This window comes from Vanacampus margaritifer, chromosome 2 (assembly GCF_051991255.1).
Source record: "Vanacampus margaritifer isolate UIUO_Vmar chromosome 2, RoL_Vmar_1.0, whole genome shotgun sequence".
Taxonomy (NCBI): domain Eukaryota; kingdom Metazoa; phylum Chordata; class Actinopteri; order Syngnathiformes; family Syngnathidae; genus Vanacampus; species Vanacampus margaritifer.
The window spans coordinates 18395234-18422016 of record NC_135433.1 but is presented as its reverse complement, the minus strand read 5'-3'; the positions used below and the strand labels follow the sequence as shown (position 1 = coordinate 18422016).

At 40.9% G+C, this 26783-nt stretch overlaps 3 protein-coding genes across 3 annotated transcripts; 1 reads left to right on the top strand and 2 right to left on the bottom strand.

Annotated features, from left to right (window-relative positions):
* Positions 1–2913: 2913 nt before the first annotated feature.
* tubb4bl (tubulin, beta 4B class IVb-like) lies at positions 2914–7557 on the bottom strand. The gene is made up of 4 exons (XM_077558150.1): positions 7365–7557; positions 6440–6548; positions 5836–5946; positions 2914–4828 (listed from the first exon to the last, which is right to left on the bottom strand). Exons 1-4 carry the CDS (start codon positions 7419–7421, stop codon positions 3771–3773), a joined length of 1335 nt encoding a protein of 444 aa, XP_077414276.1. The 5' UTR covers positions 7422–7557; the 3' UTR covers positions 2914–3770.
* Positions 7558–9317: 1760 nt separating this feature from the next.
* On the top strand, positions 9318–15695 carry LOC144043468 (E3 ubiquitin-protein ligase TRIM35). The gene is made up of 6 exons (XM_077557129.1): positions 9318–9835; positions 12412–12507; positions 13673–13903; positions 14601–14623; positions 14713–14825; positions 14929–15695. The coding sequence occupies exons 1-6, from the start codon at positions 9449–9451 to the stop codon at positions 15465–15467; spliced, it is 1389 nt and encodes a 462-aa protein (XP_077413255.1). The 5' UTR covers positions 9318–9448; the 3' UTR covers positions 15468–15695.
* An 843-nt stretch (positions 15696–16538) lies between these two features.
* LOC144043471 (G-protein coupled receptor 183) lies at positions 16539–26638 on the bottom strand. Its single transcript, XM_077557138.1, has 2 exons — positions 25941–26638; positions 16539–18777 (listed from the first exon to the last, which is right to left on the bottom strand). Exon 2 carries the CDS (start codon positions 18764–18766, stop codon positions 17825–17827), a length of 942 nt encoding a protein of 313 aa, XP_077413264.1. The 5' UTR covers positions 18767–18777; positions 25941–26638; the 3' UTR covers positions 16539–17824.
* Between the last annotated feature and the right edge of the window lie 145 nt (positions 26639–26783).

Below are 26783 nucleotides of genomic sequence, written 5' to 3'. Positions count from 1 at the left end.
TGTAAAAGTTAGCAAAGTCAGCAGCCTTGGAAACATGGATTTGATGTGTGGCTAGATCTGACGAGTATACAAGTATGTCGTCTAAATAAACGTACACAAACTGGTCCAGAAAGTCTCTCAAAACGTCTAATCATGGCCTGGAAAACAGCAGGAGCATTAGTGAGACCGGAGGGCATGACTAGGTACTCGTAATGGCCACTAGGTGTATTAAACCCTGTTTTCCATTCATCGTGTGGAAGCGGATGGCGTAGTCGCTCACGGAGTCTTTTCCTTGTTTCAGGCTGCTTAGCTGCCGGGCCTTTTCCCCGGTCTGAACAGGCTGGATCAAAAACCCTCTGAAGGGCGGCTCGGAAGTCCGTGACGGAGCCGCAGAGTGGGGAACTGCGTGCCCACTCTGCCGTGGTCCAGGCTCTGGCTCTCCCAGTCAGGTGAGAAATCATGGAAGCCACCCGGGATCGATCTGTGGGAAAGGCCTGGGGGGAGTACTCAAAATGAAGTAAAAAATGCCTTGCATTGTCCTGGCTCCCCAGAGAATCGCTCAGGGGAGGCTAGCTTGATCCCCGACCCGACATACGGCACGGGCGGAATCGGCATGGCTGCTTGAGTCTCTGGCACGGCAGGAGGGCTAGTGGTGCGACCCAGGTGACCCAAAAAGTCCTGTACCTGTGCTGTGAGCTGGACCATTTGCGCTGCCATGGCTGTCTGAAATCCCTCTTGCTGGGAGAGACGGGCTGCCTGAGCTCACAGCGCTGCAGCCATTTGCTCCCTCTCTGCTGGGTCCTCACTGGCCAAAGTGTACTGACACGATGTGGCAGATTTAGGACTCAGACGCAGAGATAGGGGTTTGAGGCCAAGGCAGATACTTATTAAACAAAAAAACTCCTCGTTTAGAGGGAAAAAACTAGAGATGGGACGTTTGACACTGAGACTCCGGAGCATGTGTCAGCCGAGTGAGACAGACTGCTCGAAACAATGTATCAAAAGCCCCGATGAAACCTCCGTGATCACGTGCTGATGACGTATGCGCGCTAATGAGATACCGGAAATTACGTAACTGATTCAAACCTTTTGGCGCGGTGTCAGGCGCACAATTCCCTCATGTAGATATTTGCTTCACTTTATGTTCACCTGGAAAAGTTAGTTATTCGGTATGTTTCCAACAAAAGTACTCCCACAATGATGCATTTAAAGTTTCCAATTATGCATTATTTTTAAATCGTGTGTAGAAGATACAGGCTTGACCCAAGTATTTTCCACCGAGTTGCTATAAGCGCTTCTCCAAGACCCTCAGTCACATCTCCCAAAGACTGATGTTGAAATACTTGTCATCTGGCTTCACAGCGCATATCCAAATCATGTTTATAAAAATCGAATGAGTAACAGGACATCACATTGAACCATAGTACTGGTACAGTGTCAAAATATTGCAACACTTCCATGTGAACCTGATGATCATTAGACAGACACAAATGTAAGACTGAATGTACTGGTGTTATGTTGGAATATAAATCAATCAGGCGAATCACTTTCAAGATTATAGGTGCTATGACTCCAGCTGACCATCAGATGTCACCGGTACGATCTATCTTATGGGGCTTTGAAACTTCGACTTTTTCCAAATCAATCAGCCGAAAGCCTCAAAAGCTTCACAAGGCTTCATTGACCCATCTCTAGAAAAAACAAAGGCGAATAATGTTAAACTAAAGGCGCTCCAAAAGGGCGGATGTCTAAACTACAAACAAAACAATATCACTCCTTAACTAAAACTATACTGTGGCTATACAAAGTTACAAACCAAAGTTCACACAAGAGACAGGACAACAAGGTCGAGGACTGTGACTGGCTTGAGTGGCTCTGACGAAAACACTTTGGCTCTAGACAGGGGAGACGCAGACCATTTAACACGAGGGTAATAGAAAACAGGTGGACACAATCAGGAATCAGTGTTGACACTGACACCACATGAGGAAGAGCAAGTGACCTGAAACGAAAGGAGTCAGAATTTTAAAAAATAAAACAGGAAATGATAAGACAACCTTACCGCGGTGTGACAGTACATACACTAACGTACTATATTAACGTGCTTTTAATTATTTTTCCTGCTTAATGCCATCCAAGAAACATAGAACTTGAGACTTGTGTGTATTATACAGTTCCCAACTTATATAGTGTCTTGCTTAACACTTAATTTGAAAATATAAAAAAATAACAAATAGTTGCATTCTCTACTATGCATGTATGATAGTCGATCTATTTTTGATCGCATATTAGATTTGCTACAGAAGACTGCAGTTCAACACTAACATTAAGTTTAAAACAACATGCATAAGACAATTCGAAAACAACTGGGGTTCAAATCAGTTATAACGAGGTGTGAAAAGGAAAAGCTGTGATTGGCTATTCAAAACAGGAAAGACCATTTTTCTACTGTACTGCACAATGAGACAAGGGAAATTCAGCCTTGGCGGAGGTTTCATTTCAATAGGTGTGACCATTCTAAAAATAAATATATATACTTGATTGTAACTGTACCAACAAATGCCATTAAAAAAATAATAATAATCACTGTTTTATTAAATGTACATTAACCTTATACTAGTTTGATGATACAGTTCAGGCCCCAAATGGCCGCTAGCACGGAAATAAGTAATAAAATAAACCCATTAGTAAAATAACAAATTTTATGTTAAATGAAGTGATTCGTTAATGAATTCTAATTCTATTCACAAAATTAAAAAATAGTTTAAACATAAAATTTTACCTAAGTATTTATTATTTTATTCTCATTTTTCTCAAAAATAAATAACTGATTGATTGTACGTAAAGTGAATAACTGAGACTGAAATAAATGAATAAAACTGTGTTGAGGTAAGCATCACACGACACAAAGAACGACACAGAGAGGGACAAAGCGACTTTTGAGTCACTTTTTTTTTTTAATGCTTCTCCAATGGAAAGGCTTCACAGTTAAGACTCGCTTGCTTGGAAACAATGGCGGAGCAGGGGTGCGAATGTGAGGGTTGATTCAGTGCTTTCACAACATTGCAAAAAAACACAAGCGAAACCTTCACTAGCATCGCTAACACAATGACTGTGTTTGGAACCACTCACGATACACTACGGAGTAGAGTGACCCGTAGTCTCGCTTTTTGTAGTGGGGCATTAACGACCCGATCAGTGAGTAATTCTGAACCCTAATCACTACACAGTTTTTGGATTTTTTGTGAACTTTTTATTGAGCTAACTACACTAAAAAAAATTGGATTGCTGTGGATTTTGAGCAAATTGGGTCACTTTTACCCAAGGTTGGATGAAATATTTTACCCGAGCAGATTGAATTGAAGACTTTTAAGTGGATTGGAATGTTGATTCTTCTTAGAAAATGCTGGTAATAAAATGATTATTACTTTTAAGCACGGCGGTTCTGATGGTATCATTAACTCATCATTAGTATGGTTAATTTTTACTCTTGTTGAATCAAAATCTTGACTCAATGTGCTGGGTCAAATCCTCAACCCAAAGCACTGGGTACAAAAAAAACAGCATTTGCTTGGTCCCTTTTGGACTCAGCGATTGGTTATCTATTTACCCCACTTGGGTCATAAAAGTGTTATAAATATTACTATGTATTGATTAGGCAGTGGAGTACTGAATAAGTGAATGATTCCGAACACAGCTAACGTCTAAAAACACACCAGAGCAAGGTGGAGCTAAGATGGAGGGCTGAGGTGAAATGGTTACTTCATTGTGGGTGAATTTCTAAAGAGGTTTTAGGCTCCCTCTTCCTCGCCCTCCTCTTCGAACTCGCCCTCCTCGGCGGTGGCGTCCTGGTACTGCTGGTACTCGGACACCAGGTCGTTCATGTTGCTCTCGGCCTCGGTGAACTCCATCTCGTCCATGCCCTCGCCTGTGTACCAGTGGAGGAAAGCCTTGCGTCGGAACATGGCGGTGAACTGCTCCGAGATGCGCTTGAACAGCTCCTGGATGGCGGTGCTGTTGCCGATGAAGGTGGCGGCCATCTTAAGGCCACGCGGCGGGATGTCGCACACGGCCGTCTTCACGTTGTTGGGGATCCACTCCACGAAGTAGCTGCTGTTCTTGTTTTGCACGTTCAGCATCTGCTCGTCCACCTCCTTCATGGACATGCGGCCGCGGAACACGGCGGCCACGGTTAAGTAGCGGCCGTGGCGCGGGTCGCACGCCGCCATCATGTTCTTGGCGTCGAACATCTGCTGGGTGAGCTCGGGCACGGAGAGGGCGCGGTATTGTTGGCTCCCCCTGCTGGTGAGGGGGGCGAAACCCGGCATGAAGAAGTGCAGGCGGGGGAAGGGCACCATGTTGACGGCTAGCTTGCGCAGGTCGGCGTTGAGCTGGCCGGGGAAACGCAGACAGGTCGTGACGCCGCTCATGGTGGCCGACACCAGGTGGTTGAGATCTCCGTAAGTGGGCGTGGTCAACTTCAGCGTGCGGAAGCAGATGTCGTAGAGAGCCTCGTTGTCAATGCAGTACGTCTCGTCCGTGTTCTCCACCAGCTGGTGCACCGACAGGGTGGCGTTGTACGGCTCCACCACCGTGTCGGACACCTTGGGCGAGGGCACCACGCTGAAGGTGTTCATGATGCGGTCCGGGTACTCCTCGCGGATCTTGCTGATGAGCAGCGTGCCCATGCCGGAACCGGTGCCGCCGCCCAGCGAGTGCGTGAGCTGGAAGCCCTGCAGGCAGTCGCAGCTCTCCGCCTCCTTCCTCACCACGTCTAAGACCGAGTCGACCAGCTCGGCTCCCTCCGTGTAGTGGCCCTTGGCCCAATTGTTGCCCGCTCCGCTCTGCCCTAAAAAAAAAAGAAGAACAAGGATCGCATCATCTTCTACATGGGCGTACTTCCAGAGACCCCCCAAGCATCTCTAATATGTTCTATGCCGCCCAATTAGTCTAAATATGGCATTCTAGTTAATATTGCATTAGTGGAATATGAGTTAAGCAGTAAAATCTAGCTGTTTTTATCCATCTAAGGGGGCGGCCATTTTGCCACTTGCTGTCAACTAAAAATGACATCACAGTTGCTCAGGTCTCAGGTAACAACCAATCACAGCTCAGCTTCAGAAAACAGGTGCAGGTGCAATCTGCTGTGATTGGTCGTTGCCTGAGCTCTGAGAAACTGTGATGTCATCTTCAGTCGACAGCAAGTGGCAAAATGGCCGCCCCCTGAGGTGGATAAAAAAAGATGGATTTTGCTTCATAACTCATATTCCACAAATGTAATATTAATCAGAATGTCACGTTTAGACTAGTGAAGTCACATAAAACATACTATTGTCAAGGAATGTTTAAGGTTGACTTCCACTTTATTAAAGAGATTTTTCTTCATCATAATAAGGAGTCTAACAAACACTAGTTTGAATCTGTAAATTGATTTTTATTCAAAAGAGGCAAGTGCATCGAATTGAACCGAATCAAATCATTTCGCTTTAAAATATATCGGGATACATATCGAATCGTCTTTTATTGGAGAGATGCCCACTCCTAATCTAAATGTTTTATAATTGTGATTGTTATGATTGACCAACTATCTGTCTGTTGCAATGGACTATTCTATTTTATTGACAGCACAAGTTCAGACTTGATCTGAGATGACATGATCGGTTACATCAAGGGCATTGAGATGATAATATTCTTAATTATTAATTGACTTTATTTAGCTCAGGAAAAGGGAGACATTTCTCAAGCTCACATTTGTTAGTTGATGATAAACATTAATATTCAAAATCAGTGCACGGACGAGGAAGGATTTGCGTTAATTGTCACTCTACCAATGAGAATTGTACGAGTGTGACTTACCAAAGACAAAGTTGTCAGGTCTGAAGATCTGACCGAAGGGACCTGACCTGACGGAATCCATGGTTCCTGGCTCCAGATCCACTAAAATGGCGCGGGGCACATACTTCCCACCTGGGAAAAGGAATAACCAGGTGTCATTGCTGCACTTTGGAACAAGCGACAACTACTTGTCTTTAAAGGGCGTGGTCGGAGTGATGTTAGAAACCAGAATGTTGCCCTGGTTCTCGTTTTGTATTTCTATGTTTCTTCCGTTCCATTAACATCTGGAAACGCAATTGTGACTGTGGCTTGTACCTCCTAATGTATCCACGTGACAGATTTGTGCCTTTAAATTTTCTCTGATTGCTACAAAACTTGAGCAATTGCTTTACAGGTGGACGACCTGAAATTGTGAACCGTTTGAGTTTTCATTGTTGAGTGAGAGCAGAGAATGGCAACTAAAGCTTGTCCAAAATGACTTGGTAAGATGAAAAATTAAGGCAAACAAAAAACCCTGATTGATTAATTATTGATGAAGGGGTGCATCCCATGGCATGTCTATGTCGTTTATTATTTATTCAAAAATGTGATTTGAAAAAAAAACGCAAAATGAAGCCTAGTTTACCCGTGGCTTCGTTGTAGTAGACGCTGATCCTGTCCAGCTGCAGGTCGCTGTCGCCATGGTACGTTCCGGTGGGATCGATGCCGTGCTCGTCACTGATCACCTCCCAGAACTGTAGACAGAGTGACGATGAAGATGCACCTCATTCAAATGATAAAAGCATTAACGTGAATAAAATTAAGAATATATGGGGTTATATAGGTTTTAGGTGAACTAATGAATACACGCTCACACGCACATGCACATGCACGTACTCACCCACAAAATAAAAATTAATGGAAAAAAAAATATATATATATATATATATATAAAAAAAAGAGAGCAATGATGATGACATGTCAAATCGGTAAAATTACCGAATGAACAATACTGAGCTCTCCAGAAAAAGAAAAAGAAAAAAAAAAGATTATATGGGGATGAAGCCTTACAATTGAGCAAATCTGCAATGATTCGCTGTTTAATTTTCTTTTAATTGCATTGCCTTGAATGAACGAATGTATAAAAATAATTGCAAAACCATCATGTAAGAAGAAGCAGTATCTCAGGCTTTGTAATGCCAAATAAAAACATGAATAAAAGACCATTCAAATCAAATAATATAGGCTATATGTGCGTGTGCGTATCTGTATGATTTAAATGCAACATCATTTTAGTGATGTAAACCAGGTCAATGAAGAGGAGGAAGGGGGGAGGGGCTCCACCCTTTGATTGAGTCACATACTGTACCGAACTCCCGGTACTAAAATGCATTTAATCCAGAAAAAAATTGCATCATTCACGTGCAAACCCTTCCTTCTGGAACATACTGCGAGGATGGGTTGGTTTTTCCAATCTACGCCACGGTCAGCGAATCAATGAACGCACGGACGCACGCACTTATCTGTGCACGTCCAAAAATAGCCTTACAACGTGACAGCATGAAGATTACCTTGGCGCCGATCTGGTTCCCGCACTGACCGGCCTGCAGGTGCACAATTTCACGCATTTTCGAATCCGGATGAGGGACGTGGAAGGTTCGAGAAGAAGAAGAAGGAGACGGAGAGAAGCGATGATGGCTCCCGGGTGCACAAACGACGACTGTTTCTCTCCGAGATGGAGGCGCCGCCTCCCTCTCGGAACGCTTCTACTGGGCTGAAGCGGTGGTGCAAGCTGACGTCATCGTCATGGCAACCAAAGAGCGGAGGAGAAGGGGGCGGGGCCGTGGAAGTGTGGGATAGGGTGCAACGTCCATGAGATGCTTCCATTGTCTTCTCACGCACTCTGTCACCTCGATTACTAGACACAATTGGTACACCTGAGATCTAATAAGCCTACAAGGAGCTTATATGAAACATTCCGTCTTTTCCAAAGACAATAATAATCAAACATTTTTAGAGAACATTTGACATAATTATAAATCTGAATTCCCAGTGTCCACCCATCATGTGCCAAATCAAACAATTGAGTATATGTTGTTGTTTTTTTCAAACAACTTGAATATGGTTAAATTAGCCAGTGGTGACTGCGCAAGGTAAGGAAAGCTGCATTGAGTTTTAATGGATGCAAAGATGAACCTCAACGTTGCTTCTGATGAGCGGCACACACTTGAGTGCTCGGTGAAGTTGTCAATATTTTTTGCTCCCTCTATGTGTCCATGTGCCACATAGGCACAGTATAGTGTACAAAAGCTGCCTCCACAAGTTCTTAAACATCTTTTATTGTCTTTATGGTTGCTCGATTGCTTCCACAACCAGAAGCCATTCCTAGTCGCAAGGCTCTGGCTCTTCCCCGGTTGCCATGGGAACTAAAATGCATACTTTTTATTTCTGTTTTTCATTCGATACGGTTTTCAACAATTTTTTAAATCTAAATTTTGTCCCTGTTTTCATACAGCCGCTTTATTCATTTATTTATTTATTTATTTTTTTTTGGGGGGGGGTGCGTAGCAAAAACCTTGGAACCTTGGAACATTATACGACAACACAAAACTACATACATATCCGGTGCGCATTACGTTTGCACATGCGTAAAAATAAAGTAAAAAACACAACGTGGCTACCAAAATAGCCATCAATTGAATGGCGACGATTGGATTGCTGAAAGTGTTTGCGTAACTGCACACCTTAAAGCCTGCAAGCCTTGTTTAAACGGCTTTCAGCCTTAAGTGACAAAACGACAGGAGCACTTGGTGCCATTTTTAACTGTCCTAATGGAGTTTATAGGCAAAAAAAAAAAACTTGCAAATTGCAAAGCTCGAGAAGACGGAAGGGTACGCGTGTAAACCTCCGTTTCACTCTTCCCAATTTCCAGACAGAAAAGAAAGATCCAAACGGACGTAAAAGAGGCTGAAATGGAAAATTTCTTGAACACATTTATTTGGTCAATATCCTGAAAACGAGGGAACAGACGGAAGCATCACGAAGCTTGCTAATGGACGTATGCGTAACGGAGCTAATGGAGTGACGGTCATTCAAGAACCTGCTTCTAGCCCCAATTAACCCCTTCAGTGGAGAAAGATCTTACTCATCTCTTGACTGCGAGTTGGACAACCCTAACATAGATTTTGATCAGAGTTCTCTGACATTACGCTTTTTTTTGCACTCAAAGCATTTAATTTATTTCTGCACTTATTTAAAAAAAATCAGGTTATTCTAGTTCTCAGTGGCTCACTTAGCAACCAAAGTTTTGTTTTGACTGTTTAATGAATTAATATGGGTGACTAATTGCTCTAATGTGGCGTGTCGGCTCTGCTAACAGCAACAAAGCGAGGCCTGAAAGCGTCGACATCCTGCATGATTGCATTCCTCCGTCGTGCAAAGTAACCAACCAGCAATCGGCCAATGACGCTCAACTTCCTGCTTCTCAGCAAAGTCACATTTTTGTATTGTTTTCTGACTCTGTCCCTCAGCGGCACACACACAAGCCTCTTTGCAGCTTAGCAGGAAACAACTTTTTAGCCAATTCTCACGATAACTAATCTGGGGAATGATGTGGGAATCTCGGAGATCTTTTTAAAGCCGCGCTTGTTGGACCATGTCGCTTCCGGAAGAGGACCTCACGTGTCCCATCTGCCATGAAATCTTCTCCGACCCGGTGGTGCTGTCGTGCAGCCACAGCTTCTGCAGGAGATGTCAGGAGCAGTGCTGGAACGCGCGCCTCCGCGAGTGTCCCGTGTGTCGGAAGAAGAGCTCCAAGTCCAACCACTTCCCCAACCTGGCCCTGAAGAACATCTGTGAAAACGCGGTCTACCGCAGGGACATGGAAGCGGTGGAGGAGAGGCTGATGTGTCCCCTGCACAGGGAGAAGTATAAGCTCTTTTGCCTGGAGGACAAGGTGCCCATCTGCGTGGTGTGCCAGTGCTCCAAGGCGCACAAGGACCACCAGTGCTCACCTGTCGAGGAGGCGGCGACGGACTGCAAGGTAGGACTTCTGCAGGGTGACAAGTTGCCAACCTCCGCCAGGGTTTTACTGTTAGAGGAGGAGGAATGAAAAACAAGCCAAAAGATTCAGGAACAACATGTTTGTACAATCTCAAGAAAGAGGAAGTTAATAATTATATGTGGAACATGCATACAACCGGTAAATAGAAAAAGTCTACACCCCCCCGAATATCAGATTTTGGTGATATTAAAAGTTCAAACATTTTCTCACATGCGTAATGGAAATTTGGTTGTGGTTCAATGAAACTAAGGTTGACCTTTTTGACCATAGCAAAATAGCAGTCGGTGTTACATCATTAAAACTTCAGTCTTCTGATTTAAAAAAAAAAAAGAGAGACACATTTGGGGTTGATCAGGATGGAGACGATTGTATGCTGACTCCTATTAACGTGTTTGAATGTGATTGGTTCATTCTGAAAACAGGCACGTACTATTTATAAGAGGGTGTGTACACTTGTGCAAATAGATCTTAGTTGCTGATTTTTACTTCCCCTCTCATAATATTTCCATTTTTTTTTTCAATTGACATGTTATAGGGCACATTAATGTTGGAGAATGTTTTGAAATAATTTAGCTTGCCTGTTTTTATGTCACAGGATCTGGCATTTGAACCGGGGTGTGTAGACTTTTTATAACCCCTGTATAACATAGTAACATGGCAACATGCATAAAATCACATCATATACTACACAGTAAATGATTTAAGAGGACAAGACCATACTAGTTTTGATTCATTTTTGACGAAATAACCTGAACTAGCTAAATAAATATAAATTGCATTCAAAAGAAAGCATTCATGATATTATATTACGTAAATAAATAACAATGACTTTTAATAAAAATGCAATTAAATGAAAATTTAATTAAAAAAACACAACAAAGAATACAATAAATACATTTTCAATCAAATGGTTACAATTCCATCAAATAAATGAATAAAATTAATTTAAATAAGGAAAACACAAATAATTAAAATGTCATTGAAGAAATAAAATGTCCTCAAATAAAAGTCAATAATTCACAAATAAAAATTCGTTCAATAGCTATAAATTTCCATTAAATATATTGTAGACAAATCTATAATGTAAAAAGGCTATTAACTAAATAACTGATTAAATAAATGAAAAGTCTAAAAAAGAATAGAATATTGAGAATAGAACAGAATAGAATATTAAACAAATAAAATGTCTGTAGAAAACAAATGGGAAAAAATATTTCCCCCATTTGTCATTGTGCATCTGACAAGAATGAAGAAACCAATGGCCCAAAAAAATTATAATTCTTCGTCAGCTAATCAAAAATTCTGCTTCTCTTCTCCTTGTTTTGTAACCTACAGCAAGCAGGCAAACACTTCCATGTAGAATGCTGCTCTTCAAGTCTGTCCATTTTTACACGCGCAGCTGTGAAGAATTCAAACCAGTTCAAACATTAGTTTTTCTCCACAGGTTTGGCACATTTCTTGAAACTGAAATGACATTTTCAGAATACCATGGGCAAATCTCTAAACTAACTTACAAGTGGTCTCAAGTGAATGGCATTTCTCATTGCTTCCATCAAATTGCCAATGTCTTAGAACATGTCCCAATTGCCCAAGTGGATCTGTGCAAATGGTTGTGTACATTTAGCCTACACTTAGCACAATCTGCCCACATTTAGCACATTCTTGTGATTTTGCTGATCGAACTGAATTAGTTGTTTTTCAGTCTAATGGCTGTCCTCTCCTAAACATGTCAGCAGGATTTCAGTGTGTAAGTCATAATGTGCAAAATCATCTGTTCAATTGTCAAAATAAGTCGGGAAGGCTAGTGAAAGTATAAGGGTTTTAGTAGTTGGTTCTTCATTTACGCTGTGTGCGAGATATGATTTTAGTTATTAGTTTTTTCGTTTTTCATAAATATACAGAATTTGTCTTACACTATCTTTTGTTGCACTCTAATGTGTAAGTAACTTTGTGTGAATAAAAACGGTTGCAATTTCCTTGACTGTATGTCAAACCGTAAACTTTGAATACTGCTCTTGTAAAATCCCCTTTTCCCCCTCAGTTTTATAAATAACTGTATTTTGTTAGCTGTTGTGAGAAAACATCTAATGATTTTGACTTGTGGTGCTCACAGAATGCCAAAGGGACGATGCATTTTGGGGGCACTGACTACTTGTATGACATAGAAATTTGATTTTGACACATAGGTGAGCTGTTTTGGGAGAGATATGAGTTTTTGCAGATGATCCAAAGAGTTGTGTAAAATCATCCGAGTTCTTTTTGGCAAAAGCACTAAGTGAACGCAAATGAGCCAAAGCAATTGATAAGGATCTTATAAATGTGACTGTACCGACTCTTTGTTTGGGAAAGGAACTTGGAGTGAAGCATGTTTAAGCGGTTTTGGGATAGATATGTCCTTTTGATAATGAACTGATGATAGGTTGTGCACAAATGTAAGTCTGTTTGGCCAAATGAGCTTGCAGTTTTGAAAATGTCATCTCAATTTCAAGAAATGTGCCAAAACTATGGAGAAAAACTGTAACACTGTATACTCGTTCATCTCTTTCTCTTTTCAGGACAAACTAAACGAGTCCCTCAAGAGCCTGCAAGACAAACTGGACAAGTTGCAGACCATCCACAAGTCCTCCGGCGACATGTTCAAACACATCAAAGTGAGTCACTCCCGTTCATGGATGGATGGACGGACAGACGGACAGGAAAGAAAGAAAGAAAGAAAGAAAGAAAGAAAGAAAGAAAGAAAGAAAGAAAGAAAATCGCTGAAGTTAAATAGGCCAGCACAACTGATATTGAAGGCCCCGGGCAGATTAGACTGACATGGCAACACACACAGGTTGAAATGTGATTGGACAAAAACAAACAAAACAAAAAAAACACGAATGGGAAGCAGTGCAACCAAAAGGAATGACACAAAATCAAAAGAATAGACTTAAAATAGAACAAAAGAAAAATTGCATTATATGATATTTTACCTCATAAACGTAAACCTTTGTGCATGACAATAAATTCAGAGGCTCTGTTGTTGTTACGATACGATACGATATACTTTTATTTCCTGGACTCCGTCCAGCTGCAGTTTACCGTAAGGAAAAAACAACAGAATAGAAAGAGATAAAATCAAAATTAAATAAGAAGTGCAGCAGTAGTTTACAGTGAGAAAAACAACAGAATAGAGAGAGATAATTAAATTAAATAATACACACACACTCCTATATATATATATTGCACCACTTAGTTAATGTCGGTTATTAAGTAATTTGATGGATGTTACTTGGCTATCGGGGTCAGTATGAAGATACAAACGGAGATGACTTTTACAACTACTGCAATAGACCCAAAAACTGCAGTGATATTAGTCGTTTCTCAGAGGATAAAGGATATGTTGATGCACCGTTTATATTCAAATACCAATTGTTTAAAGGGTTGTATTATAGATTATTCTTTAGCCCATCAATGGCATTTTGCATTGTATGCTAGCATTAAGCTAATGGCACACGTCACACACATGTCATTCATTTGTATTGCTCTTTTTTTGTCGCCAATCTTTTTCACATTGGGAGAGAGGGAAACCTTAAAAATGAGGTTTGGTATCCTTGACCACAAAAGGGGGATATGCTGAGAGAGAACTTCTTCTTTTCCATTGTGGAAATAATAAAGTTAATCATTATCTTTTCTTATCATTTAAAAAAATATTTTCTTTTCTGTTCTTTTCTACACTTGTCTTCTGTTTGACAGTAGAGAGAGGTATTACTTGACCTGATTGCGAATCATTGCTCAAATTGGATGACAGACCAACTGACTGACGGCTCTCCCCTTTAGGATCAGGCGGTGGAGACGCAACGTCTAATCCGGGGTCAGTTCGATCAGCTCCGTCAAATGCTGGGTCGAGAGGAGGAGGCCCGGCTGGCGGCGGTCAAGCGGGAGGAAGAGGAGAAGATGGCGGTCATGAACGACAAAATGAAGGAGATGGCGGCCGAGGTGCTATCCCTGACAGAGAGCGTCAACGCCATGCGCCAGCTGCTGGAGGAAGACGACATGGTCTTGTTGAAGGTCTGTGGGTGCTGAGTGGCGAGCGTTCACTCTATTGTATTGCGTGCCAAAAACTACACATATGAACATTGCAGATCAAATTGCATTTCACAAAAGAGGAAATTCAAAAATAAATACAAATGTCACAAAATAAAACTAAAAAAGCCATTAAATAAGTCAAACAAATATTCATTCAGTGATTAATAATTTAAATATTAATAATAATAATAATACAAAACATGCTATTGAATAAATGCAACTGGTAATAAATACAAATTCTGTTAAAAAATAATTAAGTAAATAAAGTCATTAATTATCAAACAAAGTAAATGAATAGAAATGACAACAAAAATAAACATGAGGATATGACTATAAATATGTAAACATGTATTAATGCCATTAACTAAACAAAAAATACATACTGTCAGTTTTAAAAATCATGAAATGAATTAAAAGGTTCCATTATATACACTTTTTAAATAAAAAAAAAAAATTCTACATTACTAAATTACTACATACTAATTCTCTTAAACCGATAAAATGCTATTTAACGTAAAAGTAAACTTGGCATTCAACAAATAAAATGCAGTAAATGTAAGCTAATTGTCATTAAATTAATATCAATTCTATTACATATATATATATATATATAACAGTTTTTACTTTAATGAAAATTATTTTATTATTTTTTGACATTTCTTCTCTTTTCTTTCCACAGAAATTTAAAGATCACGAGGACAGGTACGCAAACATTTGGAATGGCCAACGGAATTATATGGTCACTGGAGCAGAGTGTGTGCGTGTGCGTGTGTGTGTGGTCGTGATAACAGAAACACAACCTTGGGCTCTGACAACATGTGTGGCATCCTCATCGACGTGAGCAACCACATCTCCAACCTCAAGTATAGAGTGTGGGAGAAAATGCTGGAACATATTGATTATAGTAAGTGTGTCAGCATGTGTGTAGTGAGTGCACGTGTGACGGCATGGAATAGGAATTTGTGTGTGTTTTGAAAGAGACTTACATCTTATTTCCTCCCTTTCAGCCCCGGTGACCTTGGACCCAAACACAGCGCACCCTTGCCTCATCCTGTCCGACGACCTGACTTCCTGCCACTATGAAGACCAGATGACGTATTGCCCCGACAACCCGGAGCGCTTCCACGTGAGCGCCGAAGTGGTGGGCGCCGCCGCGCTGGGCTCCGGGTGCCACCGCTGGGTGGTGCAGACGGAAAACAACCACGACTGGCTCCTGGGCGTGGCCTCCTCGTCCATCCCCAGGAACGCTGAGGTCAACGCCCGGCCCGAGAACGGATTCTGGACTCTGTGCTTCAGGGACGGGGAAGTCAAGGCCATGACCTCCCCCCCGAGGGCGCTGGCGCCGTGGAGGATGCCGGAGCGGATCAAAGTGCACGTGGATTACGACAAAGGCACCGTCAAGTTTTGGGACGATGACATGGACTCGCTAATTTACGCGTACGAGCACACCTTTGGCGAAACGCTGCTTCCTTACTTTTACACGCAGAGCGGCCATCCGTTGAGAATCCTTTCGGAGAAAGTGCTTGTCACGCTGTTGAGGCAATAGCAACTCCAATGGAAAGTCTCACGGAGCCGCTATTGAATTCGCCATTTTGATTCGGGCAAGTCATCTATCACGCAGTTTATAGCTAGCTACACTGTAAAAAAAAAGAGTAATATTTACTTGAATATTTTTTTCTAAAGTTTTTTCACTCAGAAGTTCCAAGTAAATTTTACAAGGAGAGTTTTGAGGACATTACAATTTATATATATATATATATATATATATATATATATATATATATATATATATATATATATATATATATATATATATATATATATATATAAAATGCTACTCAAGGGTTGAGGAACGAACCCACAACCTTCAGGTTGTGAGACTACCTGAGTCATGCCATTCCTGCTGTTTTAGTCTATTGATGGTCTCAGGCGGAATCCTTGTACCTCCAAGAGACCCTTTTTGGCCTCATTTTGGACTCACCATGTGCAGTATAGTGGCAAACAGCAAGATTGGCATTGCTCAGGTGGTAGAGTAGCCATCTACCAACCTCAACGGTTGAGTTACTTTTTTTTTCTTTTTGAATAAACTGGTAAAATGTACTAAAAACTCTTCTTGTAAAACTTTGAATTTCTGAGTGAAAAAAACTTTACTAAGTTTTTTCAAGTAAATATTACTTCTTTTTTTTTTTACAGTGTACACCCTGAAAATGCGTTTGCCCTGGCTGCTTTAGAGTGCCTCATTGTTGCCCATGAGTGACACACATTACTGAGTAGAAAAGGAGGGCCAATAAAATAAAAAAAAGTCCAACGTGACAGCTGGCACAGCAGCTTTAGAGTGCTTCGTTGTCATGGTGGTACATGTTACCCAAAACATTTAGTTACATTTAGTAATTATGTTGACAGATTGACTCTTTAAAAGTTGATTTATTCAATTTATATCATCTCCTAAGGGGAAAAGGGGGCTCATGAAAAAAAAAAAATTCTTAGCAAAGATGTTCCACTGTATTACGTCTTGCATTGAACTTCTAAAAAATAAGTTTGCTGTTCATGTCTGGAAGAGACTAAACAGGCCTGCACTATTTTTGCACCTTTAAAAAAAATGCACATAATTCCTAGCTCATATACAAATAGTGTTCTTTATATATAATGCATGACGGTGGTTTGGTTATTGTAAATCAGCACAAGACAAATTGTGCATTATGGCTTTTGTACACATGAGGGCGCCACGTCAAATGACTATTTCCAAAAGGGAGGCTGCTTGCTTTGGTGTATCTTACAGTCATTATGGTACAAGTAAACAAGCAAAATCACACATTTGAAATAAATGGAGCATTTTTGCACAGCTGAAGGTGTCTGATTAACTTGTCTGTTTACGTCAAAATACCCCAAGTGTCAAGAATTAAAGAACGCATTATACACAAAACTTAATGATGCTCTACTTACCTAGCACAACGCCACCACACCCTAATTTATCAAATATACATTTTCAGAAAGAATCAGATAGCCAACGATTTTATTGTTTCCCCCAATATGTCCCCTTTAAAAAGCACTTTGTGAGGTTGGATGGTTTCTGACACAAATGGGGGCTTGTTGTCTGGCATTTGTGGTTGGCAAAAGACAACACAACTCGCCACAAACAGTTCTAGGACCTGCTCACGATTTAAAAAAAGAAAATAATAAAAAAATATTTGAATTTATCTTGAACTTGACCTTTTTAAACTTTGGGAGTAATAGTAAAAAACTGTCAGAAAAATAAATAAGTGAAGTACAAATACAGTGGATATAAAAAAAAGTCTACACACCCTTGGTCAAATGTCAAGTTATTGTGATATTTTAAAAAATAATAATTTGACTCGCGTGTACAACTCAACTTAAGAAGAAAAAAATTAAGAAGGTAAGTAAAAATAAATGTGTAAGTGATGTCAAATGGGAGCCTCTGGTTAACCCTAAATAAAGTTCATCCGTTCGACTCGGATTTCCCTGAAAAAACTTTTGTGCTAATCCTAGCTGCTATTTAGAACCGTTCATAATTTCTTCACCCTTGACTGAGACAGAAGTTGCAGTTGAAGAAAAAGAGCCCTGATAATGAAGCGCAAACATTTTCAATTACAATCGTGTTTTGCAAAAATTTTGAATCCAATAAAAAATTACGTTTTCAGGGTTGCGGGAATTGTGAACTGTTTCAAACACCAGCCAGTGTTCACCTGTTAGAACGGCTTTGAGTTTAAATGGACTGGTTTCAGGTCATAAATCACCTTCGTGGTGAAAAAAGTTTGATCTTGGCCACATTGATTTTTCTATCACAACATCTGCCATTTGATCAGGGGTGTGTAGACTTTTTATATCCACTGCATAACTGACTACAAAGGGCAAAACTGCAGGCCCGATTTAAAAGCGTTGTCCTTAGTTAGATGTGGTCTGCCTCGGCGTCGTTTTATCTTTCTCCTGTGCGACACAGGGGCACCACTTGCGGACGCAGGCTTCCGGCAGGAACGGGACCTTGTCCAGGCGGGACAGGTAGACCAGAGGCTGGATGGTGCTGCTGATGTTGAGGAAGGCGAATCCGACGGGCTGCACGTAGCAGCGGAAGATGTCGGGCGAGTAGTAGTCCTCGAAAGGGAAGAGGGCCACGGGCGGCAGGTAGTTGACCACGATGATGCAAAGGATGGACAGCACGATTTTGAAGGCCTTCCTCTTCATGGGCCGCATGTCGTCCTTGCCCACGCCGCCCGACTTCTTCAGAGCCCACAAGATGCTGGCGTTGCACACCACCATCCAGGTGAACGTGGCCAGGATCTCGCCGGTGAACACCTTCTCGAAGTCGGGCAGGCCGCCTACCACCTTGGCGGCCGAGTAGGCGAAGGTGAGACCGAAGACCAGCGCCGACAGACCCAGCCGGTACTTGACGTGCCGGAGCCGGCCGAACGCCAGCGGGAAGACCACGGCCATGAAGCGGTCCAGGCAGATGCAGGAGAGGAAGAGAGGCCCGCTGGTGTCCTTCACCCCGTAGGAGAACTTGAGGGCGGACCACACCTCCTTGCTCTGCCAGTGGTAAAGGTTGAGGAAGCTGACGGGCGTCATGGAGCCGAAGTAGGCGTCCATGAAGGCCAGGGAGCCCAGGTAGATGTCGGAGGTGGTTGGCTCTTTGCGGTTGTGCACCAGCACGGCAATAACCAGCAAGTTGGCAGGAATGCCCACCACCACATTGATGCACTGCAGCGTCAGGTCAAACAGGATGCCTTCCACTTGGGAGTCGCAGCCGTCAAACACGCTGAAGGGTTTGGCCGTCACGTTGTCCCGAGCTGTCCAGTTCACCGGCGTCGGCCAGGATGCGTTGGCGGCCATGGAGGTGGACTCTGATGGGGAAAAAGTACAGGGGATTTAAAAACTTCTACACAACCAATATCCAAACCCTGCAACCCTGAAATGCCCCTGATTCAGTCCAAATAAAGTTCAGATGCTCTTAAGTAGACTTTTCCCGACATTTTTGTGCTTTCTAGCAGAAGTCTAAACATGATGCTATTTCTGAGCTGTTCATAATTCCTTGCACCTTGTCTTAGTCTTTGTCTTGCCTTAGTCAAGACATAGGGAATAATGAATAATTACAAATACCAAAACATGGCTCAAAACGTCCCTTATGATGAGAAAAATAAATTGACTTAGTTTTCCCTTGCCCAGGCGTGAGTCACCGGGTCCCCCCCTCTGGAGCCAGGCCTGGAGGCGAGCCTCGAAGGCGAGCATCTGGTGGCCGGGCCTGTATTGTTAACTGATCACCACTTGGTGGTGTGTTGGCTCCGATGGTGGGGGAAGATTCCGGTCCGACCTGGCAGACCCAAATGTATTGTGAGGGTCAGCTGGGAACGTCTGGTTTCAACACCCACCTCTGGCAGAACTTTTATTTTGTCCAGAGGGAGGCAGGGGACATTGAGTCCGAGTGGACCATGTTCCACGCCTCCATTGTTGAGGCAGCTTATTGGAGCTGTGGCCGTAAGGGTGGTCGGTGCCTGTCATGGTGGCAATCCTCGAACCCGCTGGTGGACACAAGCGGTAAGTGATGCCATCAAACTAAAGAAGGAGTTTGATAGGGGCTTTTTTGCCTGTGGGACTCTAGAAGCAGCTGACAGGTACCGGCTGGCCAAGCGGAATGCAGCTTCAGCGGTCGCTGAGGACATGGGAGGAGTTCGGTGAGACCATGAAAAACGACTTCCGGACAACTTAGAGGAAATTCTGGTCAACCATCTGGCATCTCGGGAGAGGAAAACAGAGCACCATTAAAACTGTGTAAAGTGGAGATGGGGTGCTGCTGACCTCGACTCGGGACGTCGTGAGTCGGTTGGGAGAATATTTCGGGAATAGACCTCCTCAATCCCACCGACATGCCTTCCTTTGAAGAAACTGAGTCCGGGGACTCTGAGGTGGCATCTCCTATCTCTGGGGTCGAAGTTACTGAGGTTGTTGGAAAGTTCCTCAGTGGCAAGGCCCCGGGAATGGATGATATCCGCCTAGAGTTCTTCAAGGCTCTGTCTGGAGGCTGGAGTGGCCTCTACAATATCGCGTGGTAATTGGGGACAGTGTCTCTGGATTAGGTGGTGGTCCCCCTTTTTAAGAAGGGGGACTATAGAGGGATCACACTCCTCAGCCTCCCTGGTAAGGTCTACTCAGGGGTGCTGGAGAAGAGGGTCCATCTGGAAGTTGAATCTCGGATTCAGGAGGAGCAGTGTGGTTTTTGTCCCGACCGTGGAACAGTGGATCAGCTCTACACCCTCGGCAGGATCCTCGAGGGCTCATGGGAGTTTGCCCAACCAGTCCACATGTGCTTTGTGGACTTGGAGAAGGCGTTGGAACGTGTCCCTCGGGGAGTCCTGTGGGGGTTGCTTTAGGAGTACGGTGTACCAAGCAGAGTTTGGGCTACATTGCCGGCAGTAAGTCGTATTATTTTTCAGTGAGGGTTGGACTCTGCCAAGGTTGCTCTTTGTCAAAGATTCTATTCATAACTTTTAGCGGCAGAATTTCGAGGCGCAGCTGAGGTGTTGAAGGGTTCCGGTTTGGTGTCCTCAACATCGCATCTCTGCTTTTTGCGGATGATGTGGTTCTGTTGGCTTCTTCAAGCTGTGATCTCCAACTCTCACTGGGGCGATTTACAGCCGAGTGTGAAGCGGTTGGGATAAAGATCAGCACCTCCAAATCCGAGACCATGGTCCTCAGTTGGAAAAGGGTGGAGTGCCCTCTTTGGGTCGGGGATGAGATCTTGCCCCAAGTGGAGGAGTTCAAGTATCTTGAAGTCTTGTTCACGAGTGAGGGCAGGATGGAGTGGGAGATCGACAGGTGGATCGGCACAGCGTCTGCAGTGATGCGGACTCTGCATCGGTCCGTTGTAGTGAAGAAGGAGTCGAAAGGCAAAGCTCTCAATTTACTGGTCGTCTACGTTCCTACCCTCACCTATGGTCACGAGCTGTGGGTCGTGACCAAAAGAACAAGATCCCGGATACAACCGGCCGAAATGAGTTTCCTCCGCAGGGTATCCGGGCTCTGCCTTAGAGATAAGGTGAGAATCTCGGTCATCTGGGATGGACTCATAGTCGAGCCGCTGCTCCTCTGCGTTGCGAGGAGCCAGTTGAGGTGGCTCGGGCATCTGGTTCGGATGCCTCCTGGACACCTTCCTGGAGAGGTGTTCCGGGCATGTCCCACCGGCGGGAGGCCCCGGGGACGACCCAGGACACGCTGGAGAGATTATGTCTCTCGGCTGGTTGAAGTGGCTGGGGAGAGGGAAGTCTGGGCTATCCTGCTAAATCTGCTGCCCCTGCAACCCGACCCCGGATTAAGCGGTAGATAATGGATGGATGGATGGATACAAATGCCAGTCACTGTAAGCACAAAGCCTGTTATGTTAAAAGCTGTTATGTTTAACTGTTCATAATTCCCTTCATTTGCTCTAAGGCAGGGTCTGCAACCTGCGGCTCTGCAGCCAGATGTGGTTCTTTAGTCCCTCTCCTGTGGCTCCTTGTGTAGCTCTAAACACACGTAATAGAAATTATTATTATTATTTTACATATTTATCTTAATTTTTAGATAACATTTCCTTTAAATGAATTAGTGATCCAAATTTTTAAGTTGTCAGAAAAAGAGACAAAAGGTAAATGAAATGAAAAAAATCCCCCAAACTACCATAAAATGTCCACAAAATTGCCAAAATAAAGTCATAAAATTGATTTAACAAAAGGCAGGAATAAAAACGTTCAAAAAGTAACCATAAAATGTCTACAAAATTTAGGGGGAAAAAAGCAAAACATTTATTTAAGAAAAAGTAGAAAATAAAATGTTCAAAAAGTAACCACAAAATGTCCAAAAAGAAAGAATCCTGAAAATTATTATAAAATGCCCACAAAATTGCATATATATATATATATATATATATATATATATATATAATTTAAAGCAAAAAAAGCACCCCCACAAAAAAAATAAAAATTAATTACCATATGTCTAAAAAAATAGTGAAAAATGTAAGACATTTGACAAAGGTCTAAAACTCTATGAAAACAACATGAATTTCGACCAAGGTCATTTTTAGTTAACTAAAACTTTTTTAAAAAAACAACCTAAAACTAAAATTCAAAAAACTATTTCGTTAACGAAATAAAATAAAAACGAAAATGCTTTTTAAAAAACGAAAACTAACTGAAACTACATTTTATGTTTACAAAACTCGAACCAGCTATAATTATAGCAAAAATGTCCTTTGTTTAAGTCTTTGGTAATTAATTTAATGCATGAGCCTTTGGGGATGATTTTAAATGTGATTTTAAGTAGATTTATTTTTTATATTAACCGGTGTCAGTAACAGATGTGAACGGGCTGCCAGATCAAATTGGGTCGCCTAACGAACACGCTACACTACATGATTGGCCAGAAATGATCCATTTGACGTCAAACAATGGAAAGAAAATATTAAAAATGTAATTTAAACAACAAAATGTACGGACTGAAATTTTAAAAACGTAAATAAACCTAAGAATATAAACGCAAGATATATAGAATAAATAATAAAATAGATTGAATAAATGAAAAATACACAAATCAATTGCCTGAGATGTGATAAATATTGTCAGTTTAGAATGTTAATTGTTTCTATTATCATTAAGACTGTTTCTGTGATGCACTGGGATTTGTAAACAGCTAAAAAAGAAACCAAACCGAAGTGAATCGCGCATTTTGTTAGCGCCGCAGTAGTGACGGCAAGCGCGAAGGCGCTTCAATTTATTTTATATATTTTTTTCAATCTTTAAGTATCCTGATTTTATATTCTTAGACTTATTCGCATTTTTACAATTTTAGTCCATACATTTTGTTATTTCAATGAGATCTTTATTAATTTGTTTCATTTTTTACATATAACTTTATTGAACAACTGTAAACGGACAATTTCCAACTAATCCTGTAGCGTGACGTAATCTTTAGACGACCACGATACAATCTAGCAGCCCGATCACATCTGGTACCGACATCGGAATAAGGACGTTTGAAAGTTCTTGTTTAACAGCACTGTTTATGTGCTCAGTTTGAATTGGATGTTGAAGTGTGAATTAATAAAGAAAGCAACAACAAAAAAAGGGCGTTTGAAAGTGTGTCACACAAAAGTGACGTCATCTAGCAACAGCCAAAAGAAAAGCACCTTCAGATGACGTTTCTCCCATGGTGTTTTTTAAATATTGCGCAAAAGTAATACACATAAAAAAAGAAAAAAGAACTAAAACTAATACTGAAACTAACTAAAACCAAGCATTTATGAAATAACTAAAACTAATAAAAAATTAACAGAACCACCTTGAAAACTAATTCAAACAAACTAAATAAAATAAAAAAACTCAAAACGAAATAAAAACTAACTAAAATGAAAAATTCCAAAACTATAATAACCCTGATCTATATTGGATGCTCCTTATATTTTGTGTTCTGGTGCAGCTCTAATTAGCTGTTGGGCCCTCAGTACATTAGACTAACACTAACACAGTTTCCTTCATCACAATGTTTAAATGTGTTGTGGCTCCAGACAGATTTGTTGTTATTTATTTGGCCTAAAATGGCTCTTTAGACAGTAAAGGTTGCCAACCTCTTCTCTAAGGGGAATTGGGGCCCTAGTCAAGGTTGAACTGTTCATAATTCCCTCCGCAGCACAAAACCTTCAGGCTTCTGCTAGAAAGAAAAAAGTATCTGGAAAATTCCACCCAAACATTTGAACTGTTTGGGGTTAATTAGTAGAACTAGAACCGGTGGCAGGTGTGTGCTGACTGCCATTGAACATGGATTTAAAGGTTATTAGTTCATACTTGTGGCGCAAATGATGAACCGTGATATAGTGTGGGTCCGCTGTAACGCGAAACAGCTTTAGCAGAGTGTAAACACGTTCTAAACCCATCAGGGCTCCTTCTTCTCCTCGGGCTGTTATCTTGTTATTGTGACTTTGTGGAGCCTCCTCTGGGACCCGGGGCCTCTGTTTACGGGACATCTCCATCACTGGGGACGACCCCTGCTCCAAGATACGCCCATTTTGAGGTGAATAAAAGGACGGCCGACGGCACATTAATGGCCTACTTTGCCATCTTACGAATATACCCTTAACAAGTGTTTATTTTATTCTGTATGTAATTTAGATTTATTTTATTTTATTTGTGGACTACCAAGACTAAGATGCGATATCCAAAATGCCTCTTCTTTTTTCTTTTCTTTTTTTTAAAGAAGAGGTGAGGGTTTGGTGCAAGCCGCCGCAGGCAATGACTGTTCCTTGTGCAGCCACTAGGGGCAGCCCGTTCCCTCTGTGGATTTTCTCGCGGGACTAATCACACCGACAAGATCGCCTCCAGAGACGCAACGTGGAATCAATTGTGGTTTTACGCGTGGGTGGGGGCGGTGGGGGGATTTTGTGGGAACACACACACACAAAAAGTTGAAATTGTTTTCTTTTTCTGCATGCCATTAAATGAATACGAGCCTAAGCAATTGCGTAATTTAAAAAATATATAAATATAACATGTACAGTAAATATACATGCCCGGTCTGATGATACTTATTTAGTATTGATTTATTTTTAATTTAAAAAACATTTTAATTTACCTGAGTGTCTTTTTTTTTAAAGTAACAATAAAAAAATACGTGTGTCATCAACTTTTCTCTCCAAAACATTGAAATATGTTTTTTTTTTCCTTCCTAAAAATATAACTTTGGAACATCAAATGGCCTTTGGGCGTATTGTTTTGGCAACATCGACTGGAATTAAATAAATAAATTCATAATATATACTAATACTGTATATATATATTTTTAAATTATTTTCCCATATATCGTTGCTGTCTTGTGAATTTTTTGTTGTTGTTTTTTTACATTTTTACGTTTATGGGATGAAACTGAATGCAGACACTCCAAAAATGTAATTTTAAAAAAATGGACGTGTTTTTCAGGATAGCAACAATGTACAACATTAGTCTAATATCCAATATCTAAGATTTTAATATAGAGATGTCTTATTTTGGCAATGATTACTAGTACAATATTAAGAAAGTAGCCTACTACTTTTATATATGCTTGTACAGTATTGCTATGTTACCAACTTTTCAAAAAATGTAGAAAATATTATATAATAACTATAACTATCATACAACTATCTAGGATACTCAATAAATTAAAGACATTTAAAAAAAATGAATATGCAATATACTAATACAGCATTACTGGCATTTATTTGACTATGAATACAAGAGTTGTGGATTATAATGCTATGAAAATAACCTGCAAACTCACTTAAGAGCAATGAAAAAATGGAATTAAAGGTAAAATATATACACAAAATATTTGAATTAATCTCAACAAGAAAAAAAATTACACAAATCTGAAAAATGTGGCTTTTTTTCTTCTGTTGTTACTCACCAATGTGAAATAAAGCTTGTTACGAAATGGCAGGCGGGATGCGACCTCAGTCAAAATTGTGTTCGACTGAGTTGGGATTTCTTCCATTTATAAAAGGTAAGCCAAAGGGGAGGATCTCCTGGACCTTTATAACATCTCGTGGTCCTGAACATGTTTATTAAGTGACCTATTTATCAACACCTTCTTCAATGGAGACTGAAACAGTGGAGGCTGTAGAATAAATATGTATATACTTATTATGTGCTGTTGGATGTTGTCAAATTTAACAAGTCTATTATGTCGTAGTGAAATATCAATTGATGTGTATTTTTTTTTTTCAAACATTCAGAAATTCGTAATATATTTGTTAAACAGTACACACAGTCAACTTGTCAACTTAATCATATTGCCAGGTCGCCAAATGGTAACATTAGCCAAAAGTGTCCACCCTGTCATTATCCACACAGGCTCATGTGATTTTGATGTTTATTGTAAATTATCTGCTTGCAGTTAATTTATGAACAAAAAAAGTTAGTGTGGGAGCTTGACCTATACGTAGACTTGTGGAAAGTCCAAATCTTTTTTGTAGCAAAATGAGAACGTCTTGATATTGACTTACTTCTGTTAACTAGGCACTGTTTTGGTCCCCAGCTTTCTCAGATCTCCTGGGGTCCTCATCTGAAGTTGAACATAATCATGGGACTTCCATCTTCTTTATGCTATTGTCAAAAGAATGCTCTGAAATTGCAAGACACAAACACATTTGCAATCTAGTGAGAACTTTTAAACTACAAACCACCAGGAAAAAATAAACTATCCAAAGCAGTATTGTGACATCATTTAAATGTCAACATGGGGAAAATCACAAGGAGCAGAGTGCATGATGTTTTGCTTTATGGTGTTAAGGGGCAGCAGAGGACATTTTTTTATACTCAAGAATGAAGGAGAGTCTGCCTTGGCTAATAAATAAAATGATTTTTAATGTGTTAGTGACCTAGCTCTTAGCTATTTGTCCGTGCAAAATATCCAATTGACATGGATTGAACCCCCAAAATTTTAAATTAAGAAAAAAGCAATGTATTGCATAAAACCATAATGAAAAAAATTAAATAACGAAATAAACTGTAAGCGTAACTACGCACCACATACTGTGTGTGTAGACAGGCTTGATCACATAAAGCCACTAGGTGGTGCTCAAGAACCAGCCCTTTTGCCGGCTTTCATCTATATTTGAAAAAAAACTTAGCCTCTCTGTCATCAATTTCACACTGGTGTTTTAATACTTGATATTAATTTATTTGGGGTGATAGTGGTTCATGCGGCACACAACCCCGTCCCCATTTATGAGGGGGTGTGCAACTCTTCTCAATCTTGAGTTGTACTATCATTAAAATAAAGTTTAAAATGTCTTACGTTTTTTTTTTTAGCTTCAATTTAATTGTTTTCTAACAGCTCGAAAAAA